Source organism: Chiroxiphia lanceolata, chromosome 7 (assembly GCF_009829145.1).
Source record: "Chiroxiphia lanceolata isolate bChiLan1 chromosome 7, bChiLan1.pri, whole genome shotgun sequence".
Taxonomy (NCBI): Eukaryota; Metazoa; Chordata; class Aves; order Passeriformes; family Pipridae; genus Chiroxiphia; species Chiroxiphia lanceolata.
The window spans coordinates 20715434-20734940 of record NC_045643.1 but is presented as its reverse complement, the minus strand read 5'-3'; the positions used below and the strand labels follow the sequence as shown (position 1 = coordinate 20734940).

The window sequence follows — 19507 nt, the reverse complement described above, 5'->3', positions numbered from 1 at the left end:
AAATAATTAGCAACAACATATAGCAGAGATAAAAGCATGTGATTTTTGCCATAATGGTCCAATTCTCAACATTCTAAGGCAGATCCATGTTTCAAACAACAAAGGGTTCTGATTTCATTGCAAGATGAAGCAAGAGGTAAAACCACTGAACAAATAAAGCCAGATCACGAAATCGCTGTTGTGATCTTTGAAAAGTGGCATAATCACAAGCTGATGGAGAAGTACTTGCTAATGAAATACTTCCTTAATTTCTTATTTTCTCCCTGTTCAGCATTGTACATGGAACACACTAATGAGCTCTCTATCATCAGCTTCTGAAGAGCCAGAATCCACTTCCACTACTGAGACTTCCCTGAAATGTCTCCTGGACCAATTTCAAAGATAATTAGCTCAGAAAATTTTCAGCAAATTCTCTAATGTTATAAACTCTGTTTAAAGTATTGTGTTTATAAATAAACTACTCACCTAATGAATAACAAGATTAACTTTTAGTTTACTAAACCAAAGCTGCCTGATTTCAGAAAGTCTGCAGCCTTTCTAAAAATTACTGTAGCTACACTACATTTGAGAACTTATTCACAGTAGACAAAACAGGAAAAAACTTTCACATTCCTTTTACTCTAGTTTTGTTTAACAGTCTTACTAGTTATTTTTAGCTACCCGTACTAATTATTTTGCCTAATGGTACTTCCTAGACCATCTTCTAGTACTGGTACAAATGTTAAAAAAGCAGTAGCAAATTAAAAAAGAATTATTATTTAGAATAGTTATCAACAATTTTTACATACTCTCTAGAATATATTCTAGGCATTCTGTACCTGCAGGTAAAAGGGGGGCAAGAGAGAAGAGGAAGAGACACCTATGGCTTATGTTGCCATAGCTACAAGATGCTTAGATTTTCAGTTTCAGTGAATGAATCAATAGAAACCACAGCTTCACTCTCCTCTTTTATTCATCAAAGGCAAAACTGGAAGATGGGTTGCTAAGCAACATCACACTAAAGAGTGCAGTGCTTTGAAATCAGCATTACTGACTCCCCTCCATCCCAGAAGTCTCTTCCATTCAAACCCATTTATTAAGAAAAGGGCTAAAAAAGCCCCATCAAACTGCCAGAACATGCATTTTTTAAAATAAGAAAGTGAATTAACACTTTCAATTAGTTGGAGTAAAGAGAAATGGCACAAAGCCACTCCTTCTACAGACAAAGTAAAAAAAACAAAAAACAAAAAACAAAAAACAAAAACAAAAAAAAAAAAAACAAAAAAAAACAAAAAAACAAAAAAAAAATTGTAAGCACAAGAAAACTTAAATTGGCTTACGTAAACCAAAAGGGATATGGAAAGGACATTTACTTCTTCTGAGATTACTACTTTAAAGCAAGATTTTCTCTGAAGGACTACGTAGAGCCACCTTTTTTTTTAAAATTGAAATCCAAAGATGTGTGTCATTTACACTTTTCTTTTAAAGACCTCATCTATAAAGACACCAGTGCCTATATATGCTCAAGAGGGCTAATGGGGATTCAGAAATCTTTTACCTGCATGCAGGTTTACGCATAAAACTCTTCACCAGAAGTTAGCAACAGAAAGCTTAAAGTCTCAGTTCAATTTCTATCAACTAATTTCTGTATCTTATCACTATGATGACTTAATCTGTCACACCCATCTTATGAAGGGCTAATGTCCATCTTATGAGAAAAACGTAGATGCAGATGTCTTGCCTTTTTTGAAAACATCTTGCATTTATTAATATAAACCCACCTATTTTTATTCTAAAATTCAGCTAAATGTTATTCCTATGCTATCCAGGAAGCAACAACACATTGATCCTGCATGAATAAGGCTGTGTACAAAGAAATGCTGTTTTACTAGAAACTGCCTCAGTAAGGTCCATGTATTTATTCTTTTAACAGTGGAAAAAAAAAAGCAAAAGAGCATAGTTTAAGAATTCATAGCACAGTGACTCCCACAGCCCAGCTCCCTTAGAGTTTCCCCCAGCCTTAGCATTTTCTAGATCCTTTCATGTTCTTCCTTCCACTCCAATACCGTCAGTTTTTCCCTACTATACTAAATCTTTGTTCTCTGAGCTCTATCATACTGCAAAACTTACAGGCAAAAAAACAGGGAGCTTGTACTGTGCCTGGTACAGTCATGTACACAGGGACTGCCAGTGCTCAAACAGAAGTGACAGGTTACACCATAAGTCTCAAGGTTCCGTAGGGAAGGAGAGGACACTTATTTGAGTCTTTTCTCAATTCTAATATTCACACAAATCTTGTAGAAGTGTCATAGCCCTGAAACACATCTATTCATTTTAGTTTAGCTGACCAAGAGCTCAAAAGTTACTGGAATACAGTCACTCATGGCTGGGCTTCGCCAACAAAGATTTAGGAAGGCTCTATCCACGTTTGTTACAGGCACGCTGGTGGCTTATGAGGCCAATATGAGATAGACATAACTGGAATACAGTAAACAAACTGCAAACACCAGCAAACACTGTGTAAGTGATGCATATCCATGTATTCAGGAAACAAGGCTATAAAGTTACTCAAGATACAGCATCCAGGTACTGATAAGCAAGATTAGATCAATCGTAAACAGGCTGCCTTTTGTAGCCTTATCATTCAATTGTCATAAAAAGAAACCACTGAAAGTGACTTTACACAATGTCAAGAGGAGAAGCTAAAATCAGCTGAGGAGGAAACTGAAATTGCTTATAAAATAAAACAACTTAATCACTAGCATTAAGAATTCCCTTTTCATGCCAAAACATTACTTTTCTAGTAAGATACATACAACAAGTGCTGTTTGAAAACCAAATACAGCAGTACAATAGTGGGTTTTGTTAAGCATTATTTTTTTCAAAAATTCTGCATCAGTGAAAACAATGTGGTCTTTCTCCCTCCTCTCATTCATGACATGCTATTGCTCCCTTAAAGATACACAGGTATATTCTGTATGTGAGACAAGATCATAATCCCCTCTAATAAAAATTATTTCTCTAAAAAAGTGTTCTATATGGATTAAACAAATTGAGTGCTAATTTCTGCACATATGACTGTATTGCCTACACATACAATGCTAAAAGACTAAGCACTGCAAATTAAGGACATTTCTTTTCATAGAAATCTGACAGGTGGGTAATAGACAATGTGAGCAGAAAGTAAATGTAAGACTTGCATGATCTATAAAAGTCTTTACTGAATATTTACATAGGATTTTAACTATTACATTTTCATTAAAAATGTAAATTTCACAGAGAATAATGCACATATCTGTTTTTTCAAGATTAAAAAAAATAAAGCATGACTTTATTATATGTAGAAAAAATGCCCCCATAACTTAGAAATACACCTGTAGAATAAAGATTACACTGTCATTATGAAGTAATGGTTTATACAAACTGAAATCCAGCATCTTAACAATGTATCTCCCCTAGATAAGACAGGTTGTTATTTTGAATGCTGTTTCAAATAAACAAAACAAAATACTGAGATATATGCTTTAAAACAATTTTATAATGCTGACAACACTCTTTTATGATGTCACTTTACATAACACACATAGGAGTAGAATTCTTTCCTAAACGAGAAAAAATACAATTTCTTTCAGGGTTGCAGATTTCTCCTGAAAGTAATCCAGATCTCTAATATAATTAAATTCATCCTATTCACAGTACTTTTGTGCTGATACGGTCTCTGTCACTGCAGCATCTCATTCATAGCTTCTGAAGTCTGATTAAACAAAAGTCCATGAATCATAAAAAAAACCTCATTCAGGTTCTTAGTGATGCACGGGCCTTGTCAAGTATTTCCTTTCTGATCTTTGGATAGTTTGGATGTGCTCCAAGGACCTGTCAAAAGACAAAAAACCCCAAAAGTTCTGTGTCTAAAAGGAAAGAACTCTCTATTTGGTAATAACCCTCATCATTGAGCTTACACATTCTAAAACTAAAATAACAACATGACCAGTTTTAGAATGCACCAATATTTCATTGTGGTTAGAGACCACCACATACAAAGGTCAAACCCAGGTCTATCAGAGTCACCTCGCTCCCATTTCCACTGTCCTGTCACTTTGGTGTGAAAGACACGGGTCAAAGGCTTAAGCCTCTGAGTGGCTTGAAACATATCAGAACAGGGACCTCCGGAGACATTTCTGAGGTTTTAAATATACTTTCTCTGCAATGATATGTTTTCACGTATCATTTCACATACTTTCTCTGACTTTATGTTTTCACTCCCTTTAGGTTCTTTCTTACTATATTATATCTACTTCATCTTCTTCCTTTCAATTCCCTCTTCTTTCTTATTCTTCCATTCAATTTGTCCTTTCTAGTTATCTTGATTTCCCCAAAAAGAACAAATATGATTTATTTTATTATTAATACAAATAATTATTCATTCATAATGTTCACTCTACTTCTTTAATAGTAGCCCTTCCTCTTACTCTGCATCTGCTCTATTTATGTTTGGACCACACAAAGGCAAATACTTAAGTTACTTTCCAACAGTGTCTTCTGATGCAAACCTTTGACTAAACTGCTTGAGCTATACTTCTGTAGGGATTGACCAAGTTGCAACCACATGGCCAAAAGAACGTGGTGCCATTTGAATATCCTCTCATATATGACAGCCAGTCCACTTGTATCTCTTATCTATCTGGTGGCCATGTTGCTCAGGATAGAGGAGATTACGTAGAGGATATTTAATTTAATAAAATTTATTAAACAGGGCACCTTTTTGACATTAAGCTATGTATTTTAGAAATTTAAACTGAACAAAAAACCAAAGATCACTATTTAAAAGAATGTTGCTAGAGAAGACAGACTATTAAGTACATATGCAAATTCTACCTTATGACAAACATGGATTGCATCAACATATCTCTTCCCTTTCAGGTAATTGAAAGCCAGCTTGTATCCTGTAAATAAAGGTGGGGAGAGAGAGGAGCAGGGGGAGAAGAAGGCAACAGTTTCAGTATAGAGTAACAAAAACATCACATTTGAATTCATTTTGGTCATCATGTGTTTCTAAAGTTAGTATGTTTGTTTTCTAGCGCTCTCTCATATAAGCCTGGTAGTGATCAAAATTTCTACTGAAAGTCACCTCAAGTAGTAAATAAATTCCTTTACACACTGATAGCTCTGTCTGAATCAAAAGGAGTCATTATTCTGGAGAGCATGTGCTACTACAGAGAATAACATAATGGTTGTCCTCTTTCAATTACTGCAGTACCCCACAGAGTTTCTCACTGTGACCTACAATACACTGTCCCTCTGTAAAGGTAATTCCGTTACTAAAGGACAAAAGGAAAAAGAATCAGGGTAACAAACTAGGGACTTAAAATGCTATTCTGTTCCACTGTCAGCAGACCACTGATATAAAAAGTCACATGGAGTAGCTAAGTTGCATAGCAACCTGCCAGGCTGATTACTTTCAACTAAGAGGTAAAGCTCAAGTTTATCAGCCTGGACAAAGACCAGGCCTGAGGAAAAAAAAAAAACACCACATTATAAGCATGCAATTTCCAAAATCTGAAATTTTAGATCTTTCATTTATGAACTTATCCTCACTAGCAAGTAAGTACTCAAGAAATGACAACTTCGTTCTAATACATTTTATTTGATCAAGAACTGCAATGTTTTAGCCTAGACATTCATGGTTCAGTCTACAGAAACATCTAGTAAAAATAAGGGCACAAAAAAGGACCACAGATTAAAGACTGCAAGTAGTATGCATTTCTGAGGGACAATAAACATATCCCAAAACCTGGAACAGAATTTGTGTCAACCACCTGCCTTGGGACCCATGGACAGACTACAGGTGTTGAGTAAGAAAAGGGCATTTTATCCTATGAATCCATTTCATAAAGGCTTCCCTATATTTAAGCAGTCTAAATATGTGGCAGTTTAGTACAAATTTCAATGTACCATACAAACTGGAACTTGACTAATGTCCCAAGTTTATTTAAAGACATTTAAAATAATTTATTTTTAAAATCCTTACTCATGTAATAAAATCTGATCCATATAAACAGATAATCTGTCTGATTACCAAAATGAAATAACCAAATCAATGACCTGCCACCATCATATATGTATTATGTCTTATAAAAGATTCTCTGATATAGACAGTACATAATAGATTACTAGAAATACATTATTAAAAAATTAATGCTGTACTTATAGAGAAGTTCTTCACAAATAGCAAACTAAAACTGTTTCAGATCAAACCTTGTACTGAAACAGAAAGCAGAATCTGAAGTATCATAAAGCTACTACCTCTTGCCATGGAAGCTTTCCAAGTGACTGTTCAGTACACCTTTTAACATTTGTGGGTTTTATGTGAGGAAAAGCAGTGATACTCTATTTCTATGGAAAATTAAAAGCAGTCTTTCCAGTACAGGCTAGTTGTTTCATTCCTACTGTAGTACCCAAAATCATACAGGTTATATATATACACATACCTACTGTTGGGTTTGTTTGGTTTCCATATTTCCAGGCCATCTCATAATTTATTGCTGCATCCTTATATGCTTGTTCCTTTTCCATTATATATCCCATGTATTCATAAGCCTTGCAGCATGACTGGAAAACATATATATTCACTCAAGATTTTACTTAGGTAAGCTTATATATAATAATACCAACAGCTTAATTGCTAAAATACTTCAAATCTGTACAACTGGAAAGTACAAGTGATACTTGTCCTAACTTTGATGACATGACAGTCTTGATTTAAAATATCTGTAATACAAATGAGTTATATGGAATTCTGCATTACTCTGGGTCAAGTACGGAGTTCATCACAGAGGCCACTGGAATTACTCCTTCAGAAATAGATACCTCTCTCAGTTAATAACTCTACAGCAGCTGCATTTCAAGTCTATCTGGAAGGTGCTGTACCTTCCACAAATATTGTTTTTAAATTTTTTTCTTAAAAAGGTATTTTCATAGCTTTATTTTTGAAAACAGTTTTAGATTATAATTTCCCACTTAAAGCTTAAAAACAGACACAAATAACCTGAAGAGAAAAATCAATCATTAAATATTTCATTTTTTATAACTCCAAGTAGCAAGTCACAAGCATCTGAAAAAGAAGTTCCAAAAAACTATTAAGCAGTAGTTGAAAATACTAGCCTCACTTACGTTAACTCCATAATAAAGGTTAGTATGAAAGATACAGTAATTTATAGAGAAATCTTAATTTTAGTACATGAAGAAGGAAAAAAATTTACAAAAATCCTAACTACTGCATGCCCTTACTATGAATAGTTTATATTATGCTGCCAATAGGTCAAAAATATTTTCAAGAGAAAAATAAATGACACTATGCACCTTTTTTACATAAGCAGCACAAAAAATTGTTGATATATAAATTACATTCCCTCTTTAACTTCACTATTGCCAATTGGGCTTCTGAAATCTACCGATAAAAAACTTTCAAATCACAGCATACTGGCATCAATATGGGAATACCTGGAAGTTGAAGATAAAAATATACTACCCCTCTCCTTTGCAATAAACAAAACAAAAAGTTCAAAATCAAGAGTAATCAGGGAAGAAACCTCAATTTCATAGAAACAGTCTGCTCACTGGGATCTTACTAACCAATCCTAAGTCTTTTAAAACCACATCAAATCCATATTAAAAGACACTAGGCTTTTATGAAACTTTCACTCAACGTATTTACTTAAATTGTGTGTGTGTGTACATATATATATATAAAATAAAATTCAATTTTGACTCTTAAAAATAATGCTAAAAACTAATGAATTACAATTAAGTGTTTTCTCAATCTAATCAAGTCGTCCAAAATGGAGAATACCATACAAAATATTATCTTGTGAATTGACAAGATACTTTAAGATCTAAAATATTCAACATCTACGTGTATAATGCAATTCCTGCTCTGTAGCTTTGCATGCAAGCGGGAGAAAAGTCATGACCCAGTTTTGCAAGGAACCAGAGATACACTTCAGATTCGCCCTCCTCCCTGCTGCAAGCAGAGCCTGTTTATCCAAGTCCCTCATGGGTCTCAAACATTTTAGAAGAGAACAAATTACTTGGTGGGCTATGCTTTTATGCATGGGAATTTCTGCAACAAAGTATTCTTTGTGATATATACCTGCTCAACAGGCCATCTGTTTCAAGATATGTCTTATTTTGGGAGATCTGACTTGTGTTTATCCTCCAGCTACATGCATTTTGCAACTTGCCTTGGCCATCTGGACAAGTGTGTAACTGACCTTAAGACAGAATCTCTTCTTAACTAAATTTAAACTCATGTTTTGTAAAAATCAAACTGAGTACATCCTATTTTAAGAGGCATCTCTGCAGAAGTACACGATACCATTATACTAAGAACTGTTGTAGCTGCTTCTTAATTTTATATTTAGAAATAAAAAGAGTTCAAAAAACATCTGTCTCTCCAGGCGGTTTCAGAAAGATGACCGGTATTGAAAGTAAGGCTCATTATTAAAATAATTAATAAAAAAAGAAATATACAGCATCAGGTCTTTTTCTAAACCAAAGCTGTGCTCTATAAACAGTATCCTCAATGTGCAGCATAGGATCAATGGAAGACCAGTCTATTGAACTGCCTCACATGAAGGAAAGTGAAGCGTATAGATAGAAAATCATGATCAACAAAAAGGAACAAAATGAAAAATAAGCACAAGAGCTAACATCTGTGTTTGTTCCCATTGTCAAAGTAGGGTATTGTGCAGTTTGCCTGCTCAGAAACCCTGAGGTAAACTGTCTCCAGACAATCTACCAGACAGTATCGCCACAGAAGAGGATTAATACTAGCATTAAAAAAAATACTCCTAGACTGTAGCAGGCTTATGAACATTAATGTTTAAAAACATAAGAGATGAAGATTAGATCTCAATAAATGGAGCAAGTCTCCAGAAGTTATATGCCTACACCTTTCTTCATCAGTTTTGTGAGACTCAGCAAAATGCATTTCTGACATTCCATAACACCTCAAGCTTTCAGTGTCCGCACGGCTAAAACCTGCATAAGTTACTACAAAAAAGACTAAGCACCATTAACAGATTTGTTTACTACCCTCCAGTGTGAAGTCACTGGTTTCCTGCCTCGTTTTGGTCTGCTTGTCCTTATTAAGTGAAATACCAGGCAATTGAACAAAGACATACATTTCCAAATTCTGTTTCAGAGAAAAACTAAACATTTAGATTAGTTCAAATAGAAGGTTGCTTTCAATGTGCATTCACTTACCCTGTTATGACGAAGGCACCGTTTTAATAATTCACCTGCCATATCATATTTTGCAGATTGAATATATATATCTGCAAGCAGAAGCCAACTCTTTTCAAACTCCTCTGCATCAATGAGATTCCAGTTCATTTTTGAAATCCGTTTTAACTGATTTCTGGCTCGTGGAGTCTGTTTCAAGATCATGTAGGCCGTGGCCATTCCCAAAAGTGCTGGTATATGGTCCTTCTGCAGTAATAAGTATAGTGACTGCTTGGTGCTGGTTTGCTTTCAACATTTATTTTTTTTTTAAAGAAAGACTTTTACCACGTATCTGAAAACTAAACTAAAAGCTAAATTTCAGGAAATAAAGACAGAACATCTAATCTTACAAACATGTTTTCCACCTAGTGCTATAATTATTTCTGTAAGACTAATTATGATAAACACCAGGCTAAGGTAATGCTGAAAACATCCACAGGTATTTTTCATCTCATAAGAAAAAAAGTCTGTCACCACTAAGAGCTACCCTTTTTATATAAAAATAAATACTTCAGATAGAAACTGAACTCACTTGAGGTTACAATACAAGTGGTATTTTCCACTTTTAGAAGTGCCTGTCAAATAAGGACACTGATTCCTATAATTAGGTGTACAGCTCCCAAAAATTTAAGGCTAAGCTGTATGCATCCAAAAGCTGTGTATTAATAAAGAGGATTCTTAAAAGCCACCATTCTATGCAAGAGCATCAAAAGCAAGCAGTAAAAGAAATACAAGAGCAAGTGTAATTTTTAACATCCCACCTTTATTAGTAAAGGATGGGAATGGGGCTCACATCCTGAAACTGGCTCCTAAATGCAGAGAGTAGTTCTATCAGCAGCTAGCTTAAAAGCTTCTTTCTCCCTCTCAGTGTTCTTGGCTCACTACTGGTATTCTGCCTCTACATCTCTTCGTAGGGTTGTGCTGTAAATACGTCTGCCTTAGTGTGTTAAAAAAAAAAAAATGACTCCACCAAAATCCCTTCTCTTCCACCTAACGATAAGCTCATCCCCCTTATCCTTCAACAGCCACACTAGCATGGAGCAATAACCTCAGAAGTCTGAAGAGATCAAAGCTATACATTTTATGCAACTCCAGAAGGAAATAACTAAATAAACTGGAGCATTCTTCCTTGCTGGAACTGTCACAATGTGAAAAAACATTCCATATTCACAGGACCTCAGACCAACCCTGAGCAGGACTGAGAAGCCAGTACTGGAGGCAGAGGGACACCTTTGTGATTCTTAAAACTGCCTTACACATAAGAGCAGCATCAGTATATTCAGCTCAGACACAGTACAGTTTAGCACACAGTTAATAGGTAGTAGTAACTGAAGTATTTTGTGGCATTCTGATGCACTAAATGTGTCTACACCTGTTTAAATAAAATCTGTCAAAAGCTGCTGGTAACAGGAACATCCATTATTAATCCTAAAACTAATGACTACAAGTAGCTATAAAATATTGAAAATTTCCATTATAAGGATGAATTTTAAGGTGATGGATAATCTTGTCCTGGAGACTAAATTCTGTCCAATTGCCATGAAGCACTGTATAGCCTTTATCATCAGACCTGCTGCTGGCAAGCCTGGGAATTAAAAAACAAACCCAGCAACCAAATAGCCTATTTATGTTTCAGAAACTGGCAATATTAGCATTTAGTTGTGTTCTTAATTTGCAATTCAACTGAAAACTTCTAAAATATATTGCTATTTCAGAAAATTTTTTTCAAATTTTATATACAATATTCTTTAATAGGAAGAAAAAATCCTTAGAACGAATAGCACTAACACATACTCCTACTGCTGACTGTAAACTGTGAGACTAGTTTAGAAAATGTAGTAAGTATGAAAGGGAAGACTGAGGAAATGAGACAGGTTACTAACCTCATCCAGGACTATTTCAGTGAAAGTGTTCAGCGCTTGTTCAACATTTGATTTTTGTTTGGTTGCCATGAGACAATAATTTTCCATGATTCGCAGTTGAATGTGACCCTGAAGGGTTTGAGGCTTGAGCTCCTTCAGCAGGTTTCCTGCTGTTCTTACAGCCAACTGCACAGACTCCTGTTTCTCTGTTGAATTACTATTACCAGAAAGAAAGTGTTCATAAAAGCTTATTTTTTTAATATACAACAAATTAATTACAAGTTAGAACTGACTCTATACTAAAGGCGTGCCATTTTTTACAAAATGGTATATAGGCATTCTACACTTGTGTAACAAAAGCAGTTCTAACCCAACAAGCTGTTTGTAAACTGCAAGTGACGAGGATTCCAGAGAAAATCTTCTACATTTTGTGCTTGAGACTCAATTATTACAGAATAGAATGGTCTCTCACAATAACATAAAATAATCATAGCATTAGATGATCTTAATGTTCTAACAATTTAAATCAAGCACATTATCAAGGGGCAGCAGAGGAAAGGGATGACAGAAGAACCCAAGCATTATTCATTTAATTCACCTACCCTGTGTCAGCATCCAGATTTTCAAAGACTTCTCCACCCACCGTTTCATTATCTGGGTTCAAACAAATTTCAATCATGTTGTAGACTGCATTCTGTCCCCAGTCACTGTCCTTTCGAGCTTTATTAAAATGCCGGAGTGCATCATTTGGTTCCCCTATATACCTACACCGAGAATTAAAATATTTAAACCTGGCCAAGTAAAATTTGCTGTTCCAAATCCCAAGAAGAAACTGAAATATTTAAAAACAGACAAACCACTTACACTGATAACGCAAAGTTTGAACAGCACACATACTATTGCAAGGAACTTGTTTTTGCAAATTAAAAATAGCCTTCAAAATTCTAAAATGTGAAGATAAGTAGTATTACATTATTGAACCAGGAAGAATATCCTGAGATATTCAGAGAAACTGAGACCTTTCCTCAAAACCTAGCACCTTAAGTAATCAACATAGCACCTCTGTATTACAATGTATGACAAGAAAGATAATTTAAATACATACTACATAATCAAATAAACCTTATCTTAATTATATTTGCAAGTACCAAAGATACAGTCCTTTGCAGTAGTGAAATCCTGGTTCAAGTTTTGTTCTGGAAGAATGTTTTTCAGCCATTAAAAGAAATCTTGGAACTTCTTCTAGTTTTCCAGCTCTTCTTAACAGATCAATTAATCGTGAGAGGGTTGCATAGTTATCTAAATACACAAATAATTAGGACACTGTAATTATAGTTATTTGCTGTATGAATAGCTTAAGAAATGAAGAGCCTGCCTTAATTTTTTCACATATGGAAATAAAATATGATTTAATACATATTACATAGTAACCACAGACAAAAGAAACAAAACCATTTTTTGCACTCTCACGACTTCTTTCAAAGTCCACCAGAAAGCTTTACATTCATTATAGTACAATTTTAAAATATTTTTAGTAGCTTTCTCTGTGGTCACAATTTGAAAATTGCTAAAAGAAACTTATTCCTGTCCAAGAAACGTTTCCTTTAATAATCTTGAAATAAAATGCTACCTTTGTACTCATGCACTTAATATCTTAAACACAAAAGAAAGTGCTTTATGATTAACAAGTAAATAACACCCCAGCTGTATTTGGCTTAAGGTAAACTATGCACATTACATTGCAGCAAAGTAAATCACTGTATCTATGACAAATAGTTTTCTCACATTCCCCTACAATATCTTTATAATCTGATATACAGTAATGGTCTTTGGCTCTAGTATTCATTACATTATAATTAACACCTATCCTTTCAATCAAGCAAAAATTTTTTTAGATATTTAGTTCTCTCTCTTGTTAGAACTATATATCAGAAAGAATTAAAAATATCACTACTAAATACTCACCTGGCTTGCGCTCTAGGAGCTGCTGGAAATGAAAAACCGCTTGTTCATAATCTTGTTTCCTGAACATGAGATCAGCCATCATCTACAATATTGAACAATTTTGAGAAAACAAGATATTATAAACTGTGAAAATATAAATATAAAATAAAAATGATAAGTAATGAACTCCGGTTATGCAAAGTGAGGAGCTAAAACTATAGTTTTAAAGGAATTGCACAAGAAGTAAACTGAACTGGACTCTTCATTACTCTCTAGAAAACAAACACTACGTACACACACACAGGGTAATAACAAACAGGCACAGGCTCATATCTCAATTTTTCCTGGAAGGTGGAAATTAAAAGTAATTAAGCAATCTGCTGTAGCTTTCAAATATGTTTGTTTTCCTTTGTGTAGTTTCACTCCTAATTTTATTTCCCATAAATGCAGATTAAGCATATAGAAAAGCAAAGTTAGGGGGAAAAAAAAGATGGCAGCCCACTTCAGCAGTGCAAGTAAAACAAATTATTTTATTTCTGCTTCTCTCCACTGATAGGTAGCTAATATAGAGTAGATTTAATAGCATATATTAAGAGTGCTATTATTCCTGTTCATGCACCATACTAAGATAAATTTCAAATGTTAGACTGCTATAAGAAAATGAATTATTCCCATCTTAAAATAATTTTGCTCCTAATCTGTCGAATCAAAAGTTGCTCAGTCTGTTGAGATGTCTTTTAAACCAAGAAGTATACATGCCCTGAACAGAAAACCTGCAGCTAGGATTAAAACTTGTTAAGCAGGAGTATGATTAACTAAGGTTGGATGAAGCTGTAAAACAACCTAAAGAACATAGTTCTTTTCTTTTGGAACTTTTTAAAAATACTTTTTTTAATATTACTGTCCTGGAAAAATAGCTTCTTCCCTGACCATTAGTCAACGGCTAATAGAACATCCATTTAGCCATTCTTTAGCCAATCTCACTACTACTACTTTTTCCTCTACTTTTAAAGACACATTTTGTATTGAGATAGAACAAAGGCTATGATTGGTAGAAACTTCATACTGAAACATCATCCAGCATAAACAGAAAACCATTTAGTTGTAATAGATTTTTCACATACATTTTGAAATAACAAGCTGTAGGCTTTCTTAAAAGTAGTAATTTATGAATACAGCATATTACAGGCACGCAAACTTCAAAAACATGATTCAGGATTAGTATAATAGCACGTACCATTGTTGCTGCTTCATTATCTTGGTCATTCTTCAGCAGTAAGGAACACTGATATTGACAGGCATCAATATCATCTTGTGCAAGATATAAACGCGCAAGTTCCAACATTGCCTGTGTATTAAAATATTTAACCATATGTAATTCAAAGATGAAGAAAGTTGGTTCAGTTCTATGAGTATCAACCCGGTATTGTAGAGCTGCAGGAAAAAATTGTATCTCTCCTAAAGACAGAGCCTTCTCTATTGTTGCCTATCAATTAGTTTAATTCATTTTCTTTCCCTCACCTTTAAAACAGAAAAATCTTTTCTTTTTCCAAGGGATATTCTGGAGGTACATTGAAAACAGAGCTCCTCAGATAGTATTGCTCTGAAGGCTACAGTATTTTGGTATGAATAATGGTCTTGGAAAAAAATGTAAGTGCAAGTAGTTTTAAGTTCATTGAAAGAAACAAAAGCTCATTAACATTCACCAATTAGTTCTGGAGTACAAGCAACAAACAGTTTTCTTATTTGCATTTCCAAACCTACCACATTAAGACTCTGTGTGGATCCATTTCTGAGAAGCAATCATAGAGCAAACATTAACAAACTGAAATGTACATAAGCAAGCATTCTTAAAGCTGAAGTCCCATCATAGACTATTCTGAATAAAATGCCACAGGAAAGTTTATAACACAAGGTACCACATAGTTAATCAAGCTTTCATTGAAGCAAACAGAAGGTAAACTGATCACAAAGTAAAATTAGGAGCAGAAAAACAGTAAGCTATGTCACTCCTGTTTAATTTTAAATGTGTTTTGTTTCCAAAAAAGAGGCATTTATAATTGTATCATAATTCTCTCTCTAGTTACACTTGTGAAAGGCACTCCTGAATCCGAATAGTGTTTTGAACATCCTGTTCAGGATATGCAGGCTACTTGCATAGTTTTTAACAACTGTTTTCTTCTTACTTCCTGTTATTTACGTATTCAAACACATACCACCTAATTCTAAAACAGAAAGGCAGGAGACTAAGCATTGAAATGATACAGAGAACGCATGCATGTAAGAACTTTAATTATGACAGCTTTTTTTAAGCCACTGTTCTTATGTGCACAGCACAGTGGAATACCAAAAAACAGCTTTGTTGTCAAGAAGTCTTCCTGCCTTGAGTAGCTCAGAGAAAAAAGCCAGTTCAGCTGAACTTCTGTACTACATTCTACTGACTGGAAGTGGTCTCTAAATTTTCATCTCCAACACAAACAACGATTCTATGAAATGATGCGCTTGATGCAATCTGTGATCCACTTCAAGTTTGCATCTGTACACTGCTTTGCCTCTTACCTGGTCAGTGAAGCAAAGGGAGGGTACTACCTACCAGATTTAACTATGTAAAACAAAACAATACAACACAAACCCCTTAAGACATGGACAGCAATCTCTTCACATTTACTGGAATAATTTGTTTAATGCAATATTTCAAATGTATTTTGGGTTACTTTGGCTAAAATACAGGATGTTTTGTTCTGATGAAACAAGGTACAAATAGCTTCAAAGGAATGTCCATTATTTCCATATATAATTTTAAGGAAAGTAAACTCTGAAGACACCAAGAAACACAGGAATGTTTAAGAGCTCAAAATTATATTTTGTAATCTAAAAGAATTCAATTCCAATCTTGTACTAGCAATGTTTTTTAAAAATGAAGGGATGCAAACAAGTTCAAATCTACTGAAACTGTAAAAATAGAGATAACTCCTTTATACTAATTATGGGTAACAAAGTATTTTGCTTTCAGTACTCTAAACAGGCAACAAGTAATTAATCATAAATTCAGACCTGTATTTTCTAAGATGTCATTGTATTCTCTGTTGCTAGTGAAGAAGGATTGAAACAAAAATCTTCAGTAAGGGCATCTAACAGATATTCAGTACAAATGTCAGCAGCACAGCACATCTTGTAACAATGAGAATCTCTCAATAGCATGATTTTATCAAGAACTGAAGGGAAATGCCATGCTGGTAAAAGATTAAGGCTTTGATACTGATAACAAAAGCCATAGCTGTACCTGTACTATGACAGGCAGTCCCCTTGCTCTTAACAGTAGAATAGGGAAGTCACTATTTTAAGGATGTTTTTATTCCTGTCCTAATTTATTTATCTTCTCCATCATCATTCTTACAAGATGCCTTGAGGAAAGCCTGTCTCAAATATGCTGAAGTTGTATCTTTAGGAAGGACCTAGATTCTTAAAGCCACAACACATGAGTTCAAGTATTAAAACTAGGTGATATGCTGAAAATTTAGCAGCTGGTGAATGTGACAGCTGTTCAGTAAGAAGCAGTAAAATAAGAAGTCTTCACATACAACTAAATATATAACATAATTATGATAGAAAATAATGGAAAATGAACAAAAATTATATTTGTTTATTTTTAAGCTAAAAAACTCCACTTTGAGTGGGTATAATGAGTTGACACTCATTATAATTACAGATTTCTTAGACTTCTGCTTCTACCTCTCATCTCTAAAGTCCAGGGCTGTGAAAGGAATAGAAGGAAGAGGAGGATAAAAATAAGCTCAAATTTACCGGTATTTATCAACTTGTGGGAAAGAGACAGTGCAGAGCAGAAGCAGTGTAAAAATCCCCGCTCAACAGCAGCAACATTTTGTGACTAAAATCAGAATCCTACCAAGTCTAGATAAAAGTCTAAAACTGCTAAAGCAGGCACAGAAAAGAGAGAAATTGTCTGAACTGACCAAAATCACTGGGAGTTCATTCCAGAGGACAGGTAACAAGAAAGACTGAAATAATCTCCATTATTACCACACCTTACATGCACTAAACTGGTACCTGAAGACAGACTCACTGTATGACCTAACGGACACCTCGGAGTGCTCGCAGACCAACAGCACTTGAGTCAGGAATTTGGGTAAGAGACAGAAATTACTAGTACATACAACTATTTTATCATGATAAGCAATGAAGGGCAGAAGGTTCAAGGCTCTATGTATATCATGAAGCAGAAATAATTGCAAATATACTTCTACTCTGTGAATAATTGGAAAAATGTATTGCGAGATCTAAAAACTGAATGGAAAAACAATGCAAAACAGTCAGAGGGAGAACTGACCTTGTTATTGGTTTCACAGTGAACAAGGGCTTCTTTGTAAAATTTAATTGCTTTTTCATAGTTTCGCTGGGCTGTAGAATGTTTTGCAATCTCAGCACAAATTTCAGCTGCTAACTGTTTCTGTGCAGGAACTGCATCCAGCTGTTGTACTTGAGCCTGTTTAAGCACTCTGGCTTGCAATTCCCGAGCCTAGTGTGAGGAGAGCAGTGAGCAGTCAAAAATTCTAAAAGGAATTAATTTTATATTATCTACTTTAAAATAGTGTTCTTAATTTTTTTAAGAGAAGGAAGCACTATTTTGCTGCTTCATACACCCCTACCATTTTGCCTAGCAGGGAAGGAGAACTAAAACACAAAGTAAAATCTGGGGAGAACTTCTAAAACCAAGGGAATAAACCTGTTTAAGAGGCAGTAACATGACTGAGCAGTTAGTCCAGCTGAAATGATCAAAACAGAGGTGCAATTTTGTGTAAATGAATGTGGCATCAGAAGGAAAAGGAACAGGGAAATATTTCAAAGAGAATGGGTACTAGGAAGGACAGTTTTGAGGGCAGTAACAAAAACAACAAAAACAAAAGGAGAGAGACAAGAGTTTTTTGAGGTGTGATATAGTGAGAAACCTGGAAGAACTAAGAAAGCAAAGAAAAGATAAGAGGAGATTGCTCCAGGGGGAATTTTACTAAAGGAGAACTGGATTGAAAAAAATCAACTTTGTGAAAGAAAATGGTACGCTATAAGGAAAAAAGAAGTAAGAATTTAACAACAGATTAGATACCAGTATCGGTAGGTTTTTAACTCTTACATACAATTACATTTCTAACCAATCTACACACTTTACTTTTCTTGCTGGTCAGAAGATGCTACCAAGGCTTACCAGTTCTGTTACCTTCACTTTCACAGAGTGGAGGTATAATGGAATAGAATGTACTGACCCAACCTCTTGCTCAACCTTTGTGTCGAGAAAGTGTCTTCTAAGGGATTAAATCTCTAGCTTCCAACTTTGTCCTTTCTAGCCTTCATCTGAGTGGTAATATTCAACTCCAGAATGAACAGATCTTATTACTGCTATTTAAAATAAACAGTAGTACAACCAAATGACAAGTAGCCATCAAAAGCTGTTCCAGATTGCTCTATGAATGGTGTTCAATGCCGAACTAAAGATACGTAACATCGCTGTCCCCACGGCCAATTTCATTTTCACCTGCTCTGCTACAACTATGCTCCACACACAAATGAAGGCATAGTACAACTGCAGGCTTCCAGTAAAAGCTTGCATTCTGATTTAAAATTCAGGTAATACTGCTTGTAAAAAGCTTAGATTTTCTAGCCCCTTATGTATTTCAAATTTTGCACTAGTCACCGGTGCTTTACCCCTGGCATATACACATTCCGACATTCCCAGGAACGTTATGGTTAGAATCTGGGATAAAAGTGAAACCAGGGATAAACATGAGGACATTGCAAGCTTTCATAGGTATTTCTTGTCTGCCTTTTACCTGTTGTAGTGAAGCAACAGCTCTGTCAATCTTCTCCATTTTGCTGTAAATTTTTGCCAGAAGCACCTGGTAACGTACATCTTCCATCAGTGAAGACAATTCATTAACTGCAACAATCACATTAAAAAAAACATTATTCTTGAAAGAACTGATCCTGGTAAAGTCAAAGAAAGATGAAGCTCTCCACATACTCCAGGCAAGAGCTTACATGAAAAACTTACAGCTCCATCTTACCTACTTAGGATTGTGATTTGAGGCAGTGTTTTGACAGTGGGTAGAGTATGCTGGTAGTGAGCAGAGAAAACATTACACACTACAAACAAAGTGAAATTTAAGGCCAAAGATATTGAAAGATGCAAAAGGAATATAAAAAAATTGAGACTCTCTAGTCTATTTGCATTCTTAGAAATAGGAGAGAAAATATTTTGAATTTAAATGGACAGGAAATAAAGCCATTCCTGACATTTCTTGTCAAATCCTCTTCAAAGTTAATGAAAAATGTCCAAATCGATTCAATGTGTTACTGTACACACAAAAAGCATGACTGATGAAATTTCTAGTCAGACCTCAAACTACATTTCTTTTGCTAGAGTCTGA

General features: G+C 34.8%; 1 protein-coding gene across 3 annotated transcripts in view; it reads right to left on the bottom strand.

The window, feature by feature from the left end:
• Window positions 1-3200: 3200 nt before the first annotated feature.
• Window positions 3201-19507, bottom strand: part of TTC21B (tetratricopeptide repeat domain 21B) — a 34320-nt gene continuing 18013 nt past the window's right edge. For 2 of the 3 annotated variants that reach the window (XM_032693642.1, XM_032693644.1), the window contains 11 exons: window positions 18911-19017; window positions 17416-17604; window positions 14305-14415; window positions 13089-13170; window positions 12272-12422; window positions 11726-11887; window positions 11145-11340; window positions 9244-9468; window positions 6468-6588; window positions 4855-4922; window positions 3201-3852 (listed from right to left, as the gene is read on the bottom strand). In XM_032693642.1, coding sequence (XP_032549533.1) covers window positions 3775-3852; window positions 4855-4922; window positions 6468-6588; window positions 9244-9468; window positions 11145-11340; window positions 11726-11887; window positions 12272-12422; window positions 13089-13170; window positions 14305-14415; window positions 17416-17604; window positions 18911-19017 — 1490 coding nt within the window. In that variant the 3' untranslated portion in view covers window positions 3201-3774. Of the gene's footprint in view, window positions 3853-4854; window positions 4923-6467; window positions 6589-9243; window positions 9469-10022; window positions 10183-11144; window positions 11341-11725; window positions 11888-12271; window positions 12423-13088; window positions 13171-14304; window positions 14416-17415; window positions 17605-18910; window positions 19018-19507 lie in introns of those variants that run through there. The other variant, XR_004358101.1, reaches the window with a different exon arrangement.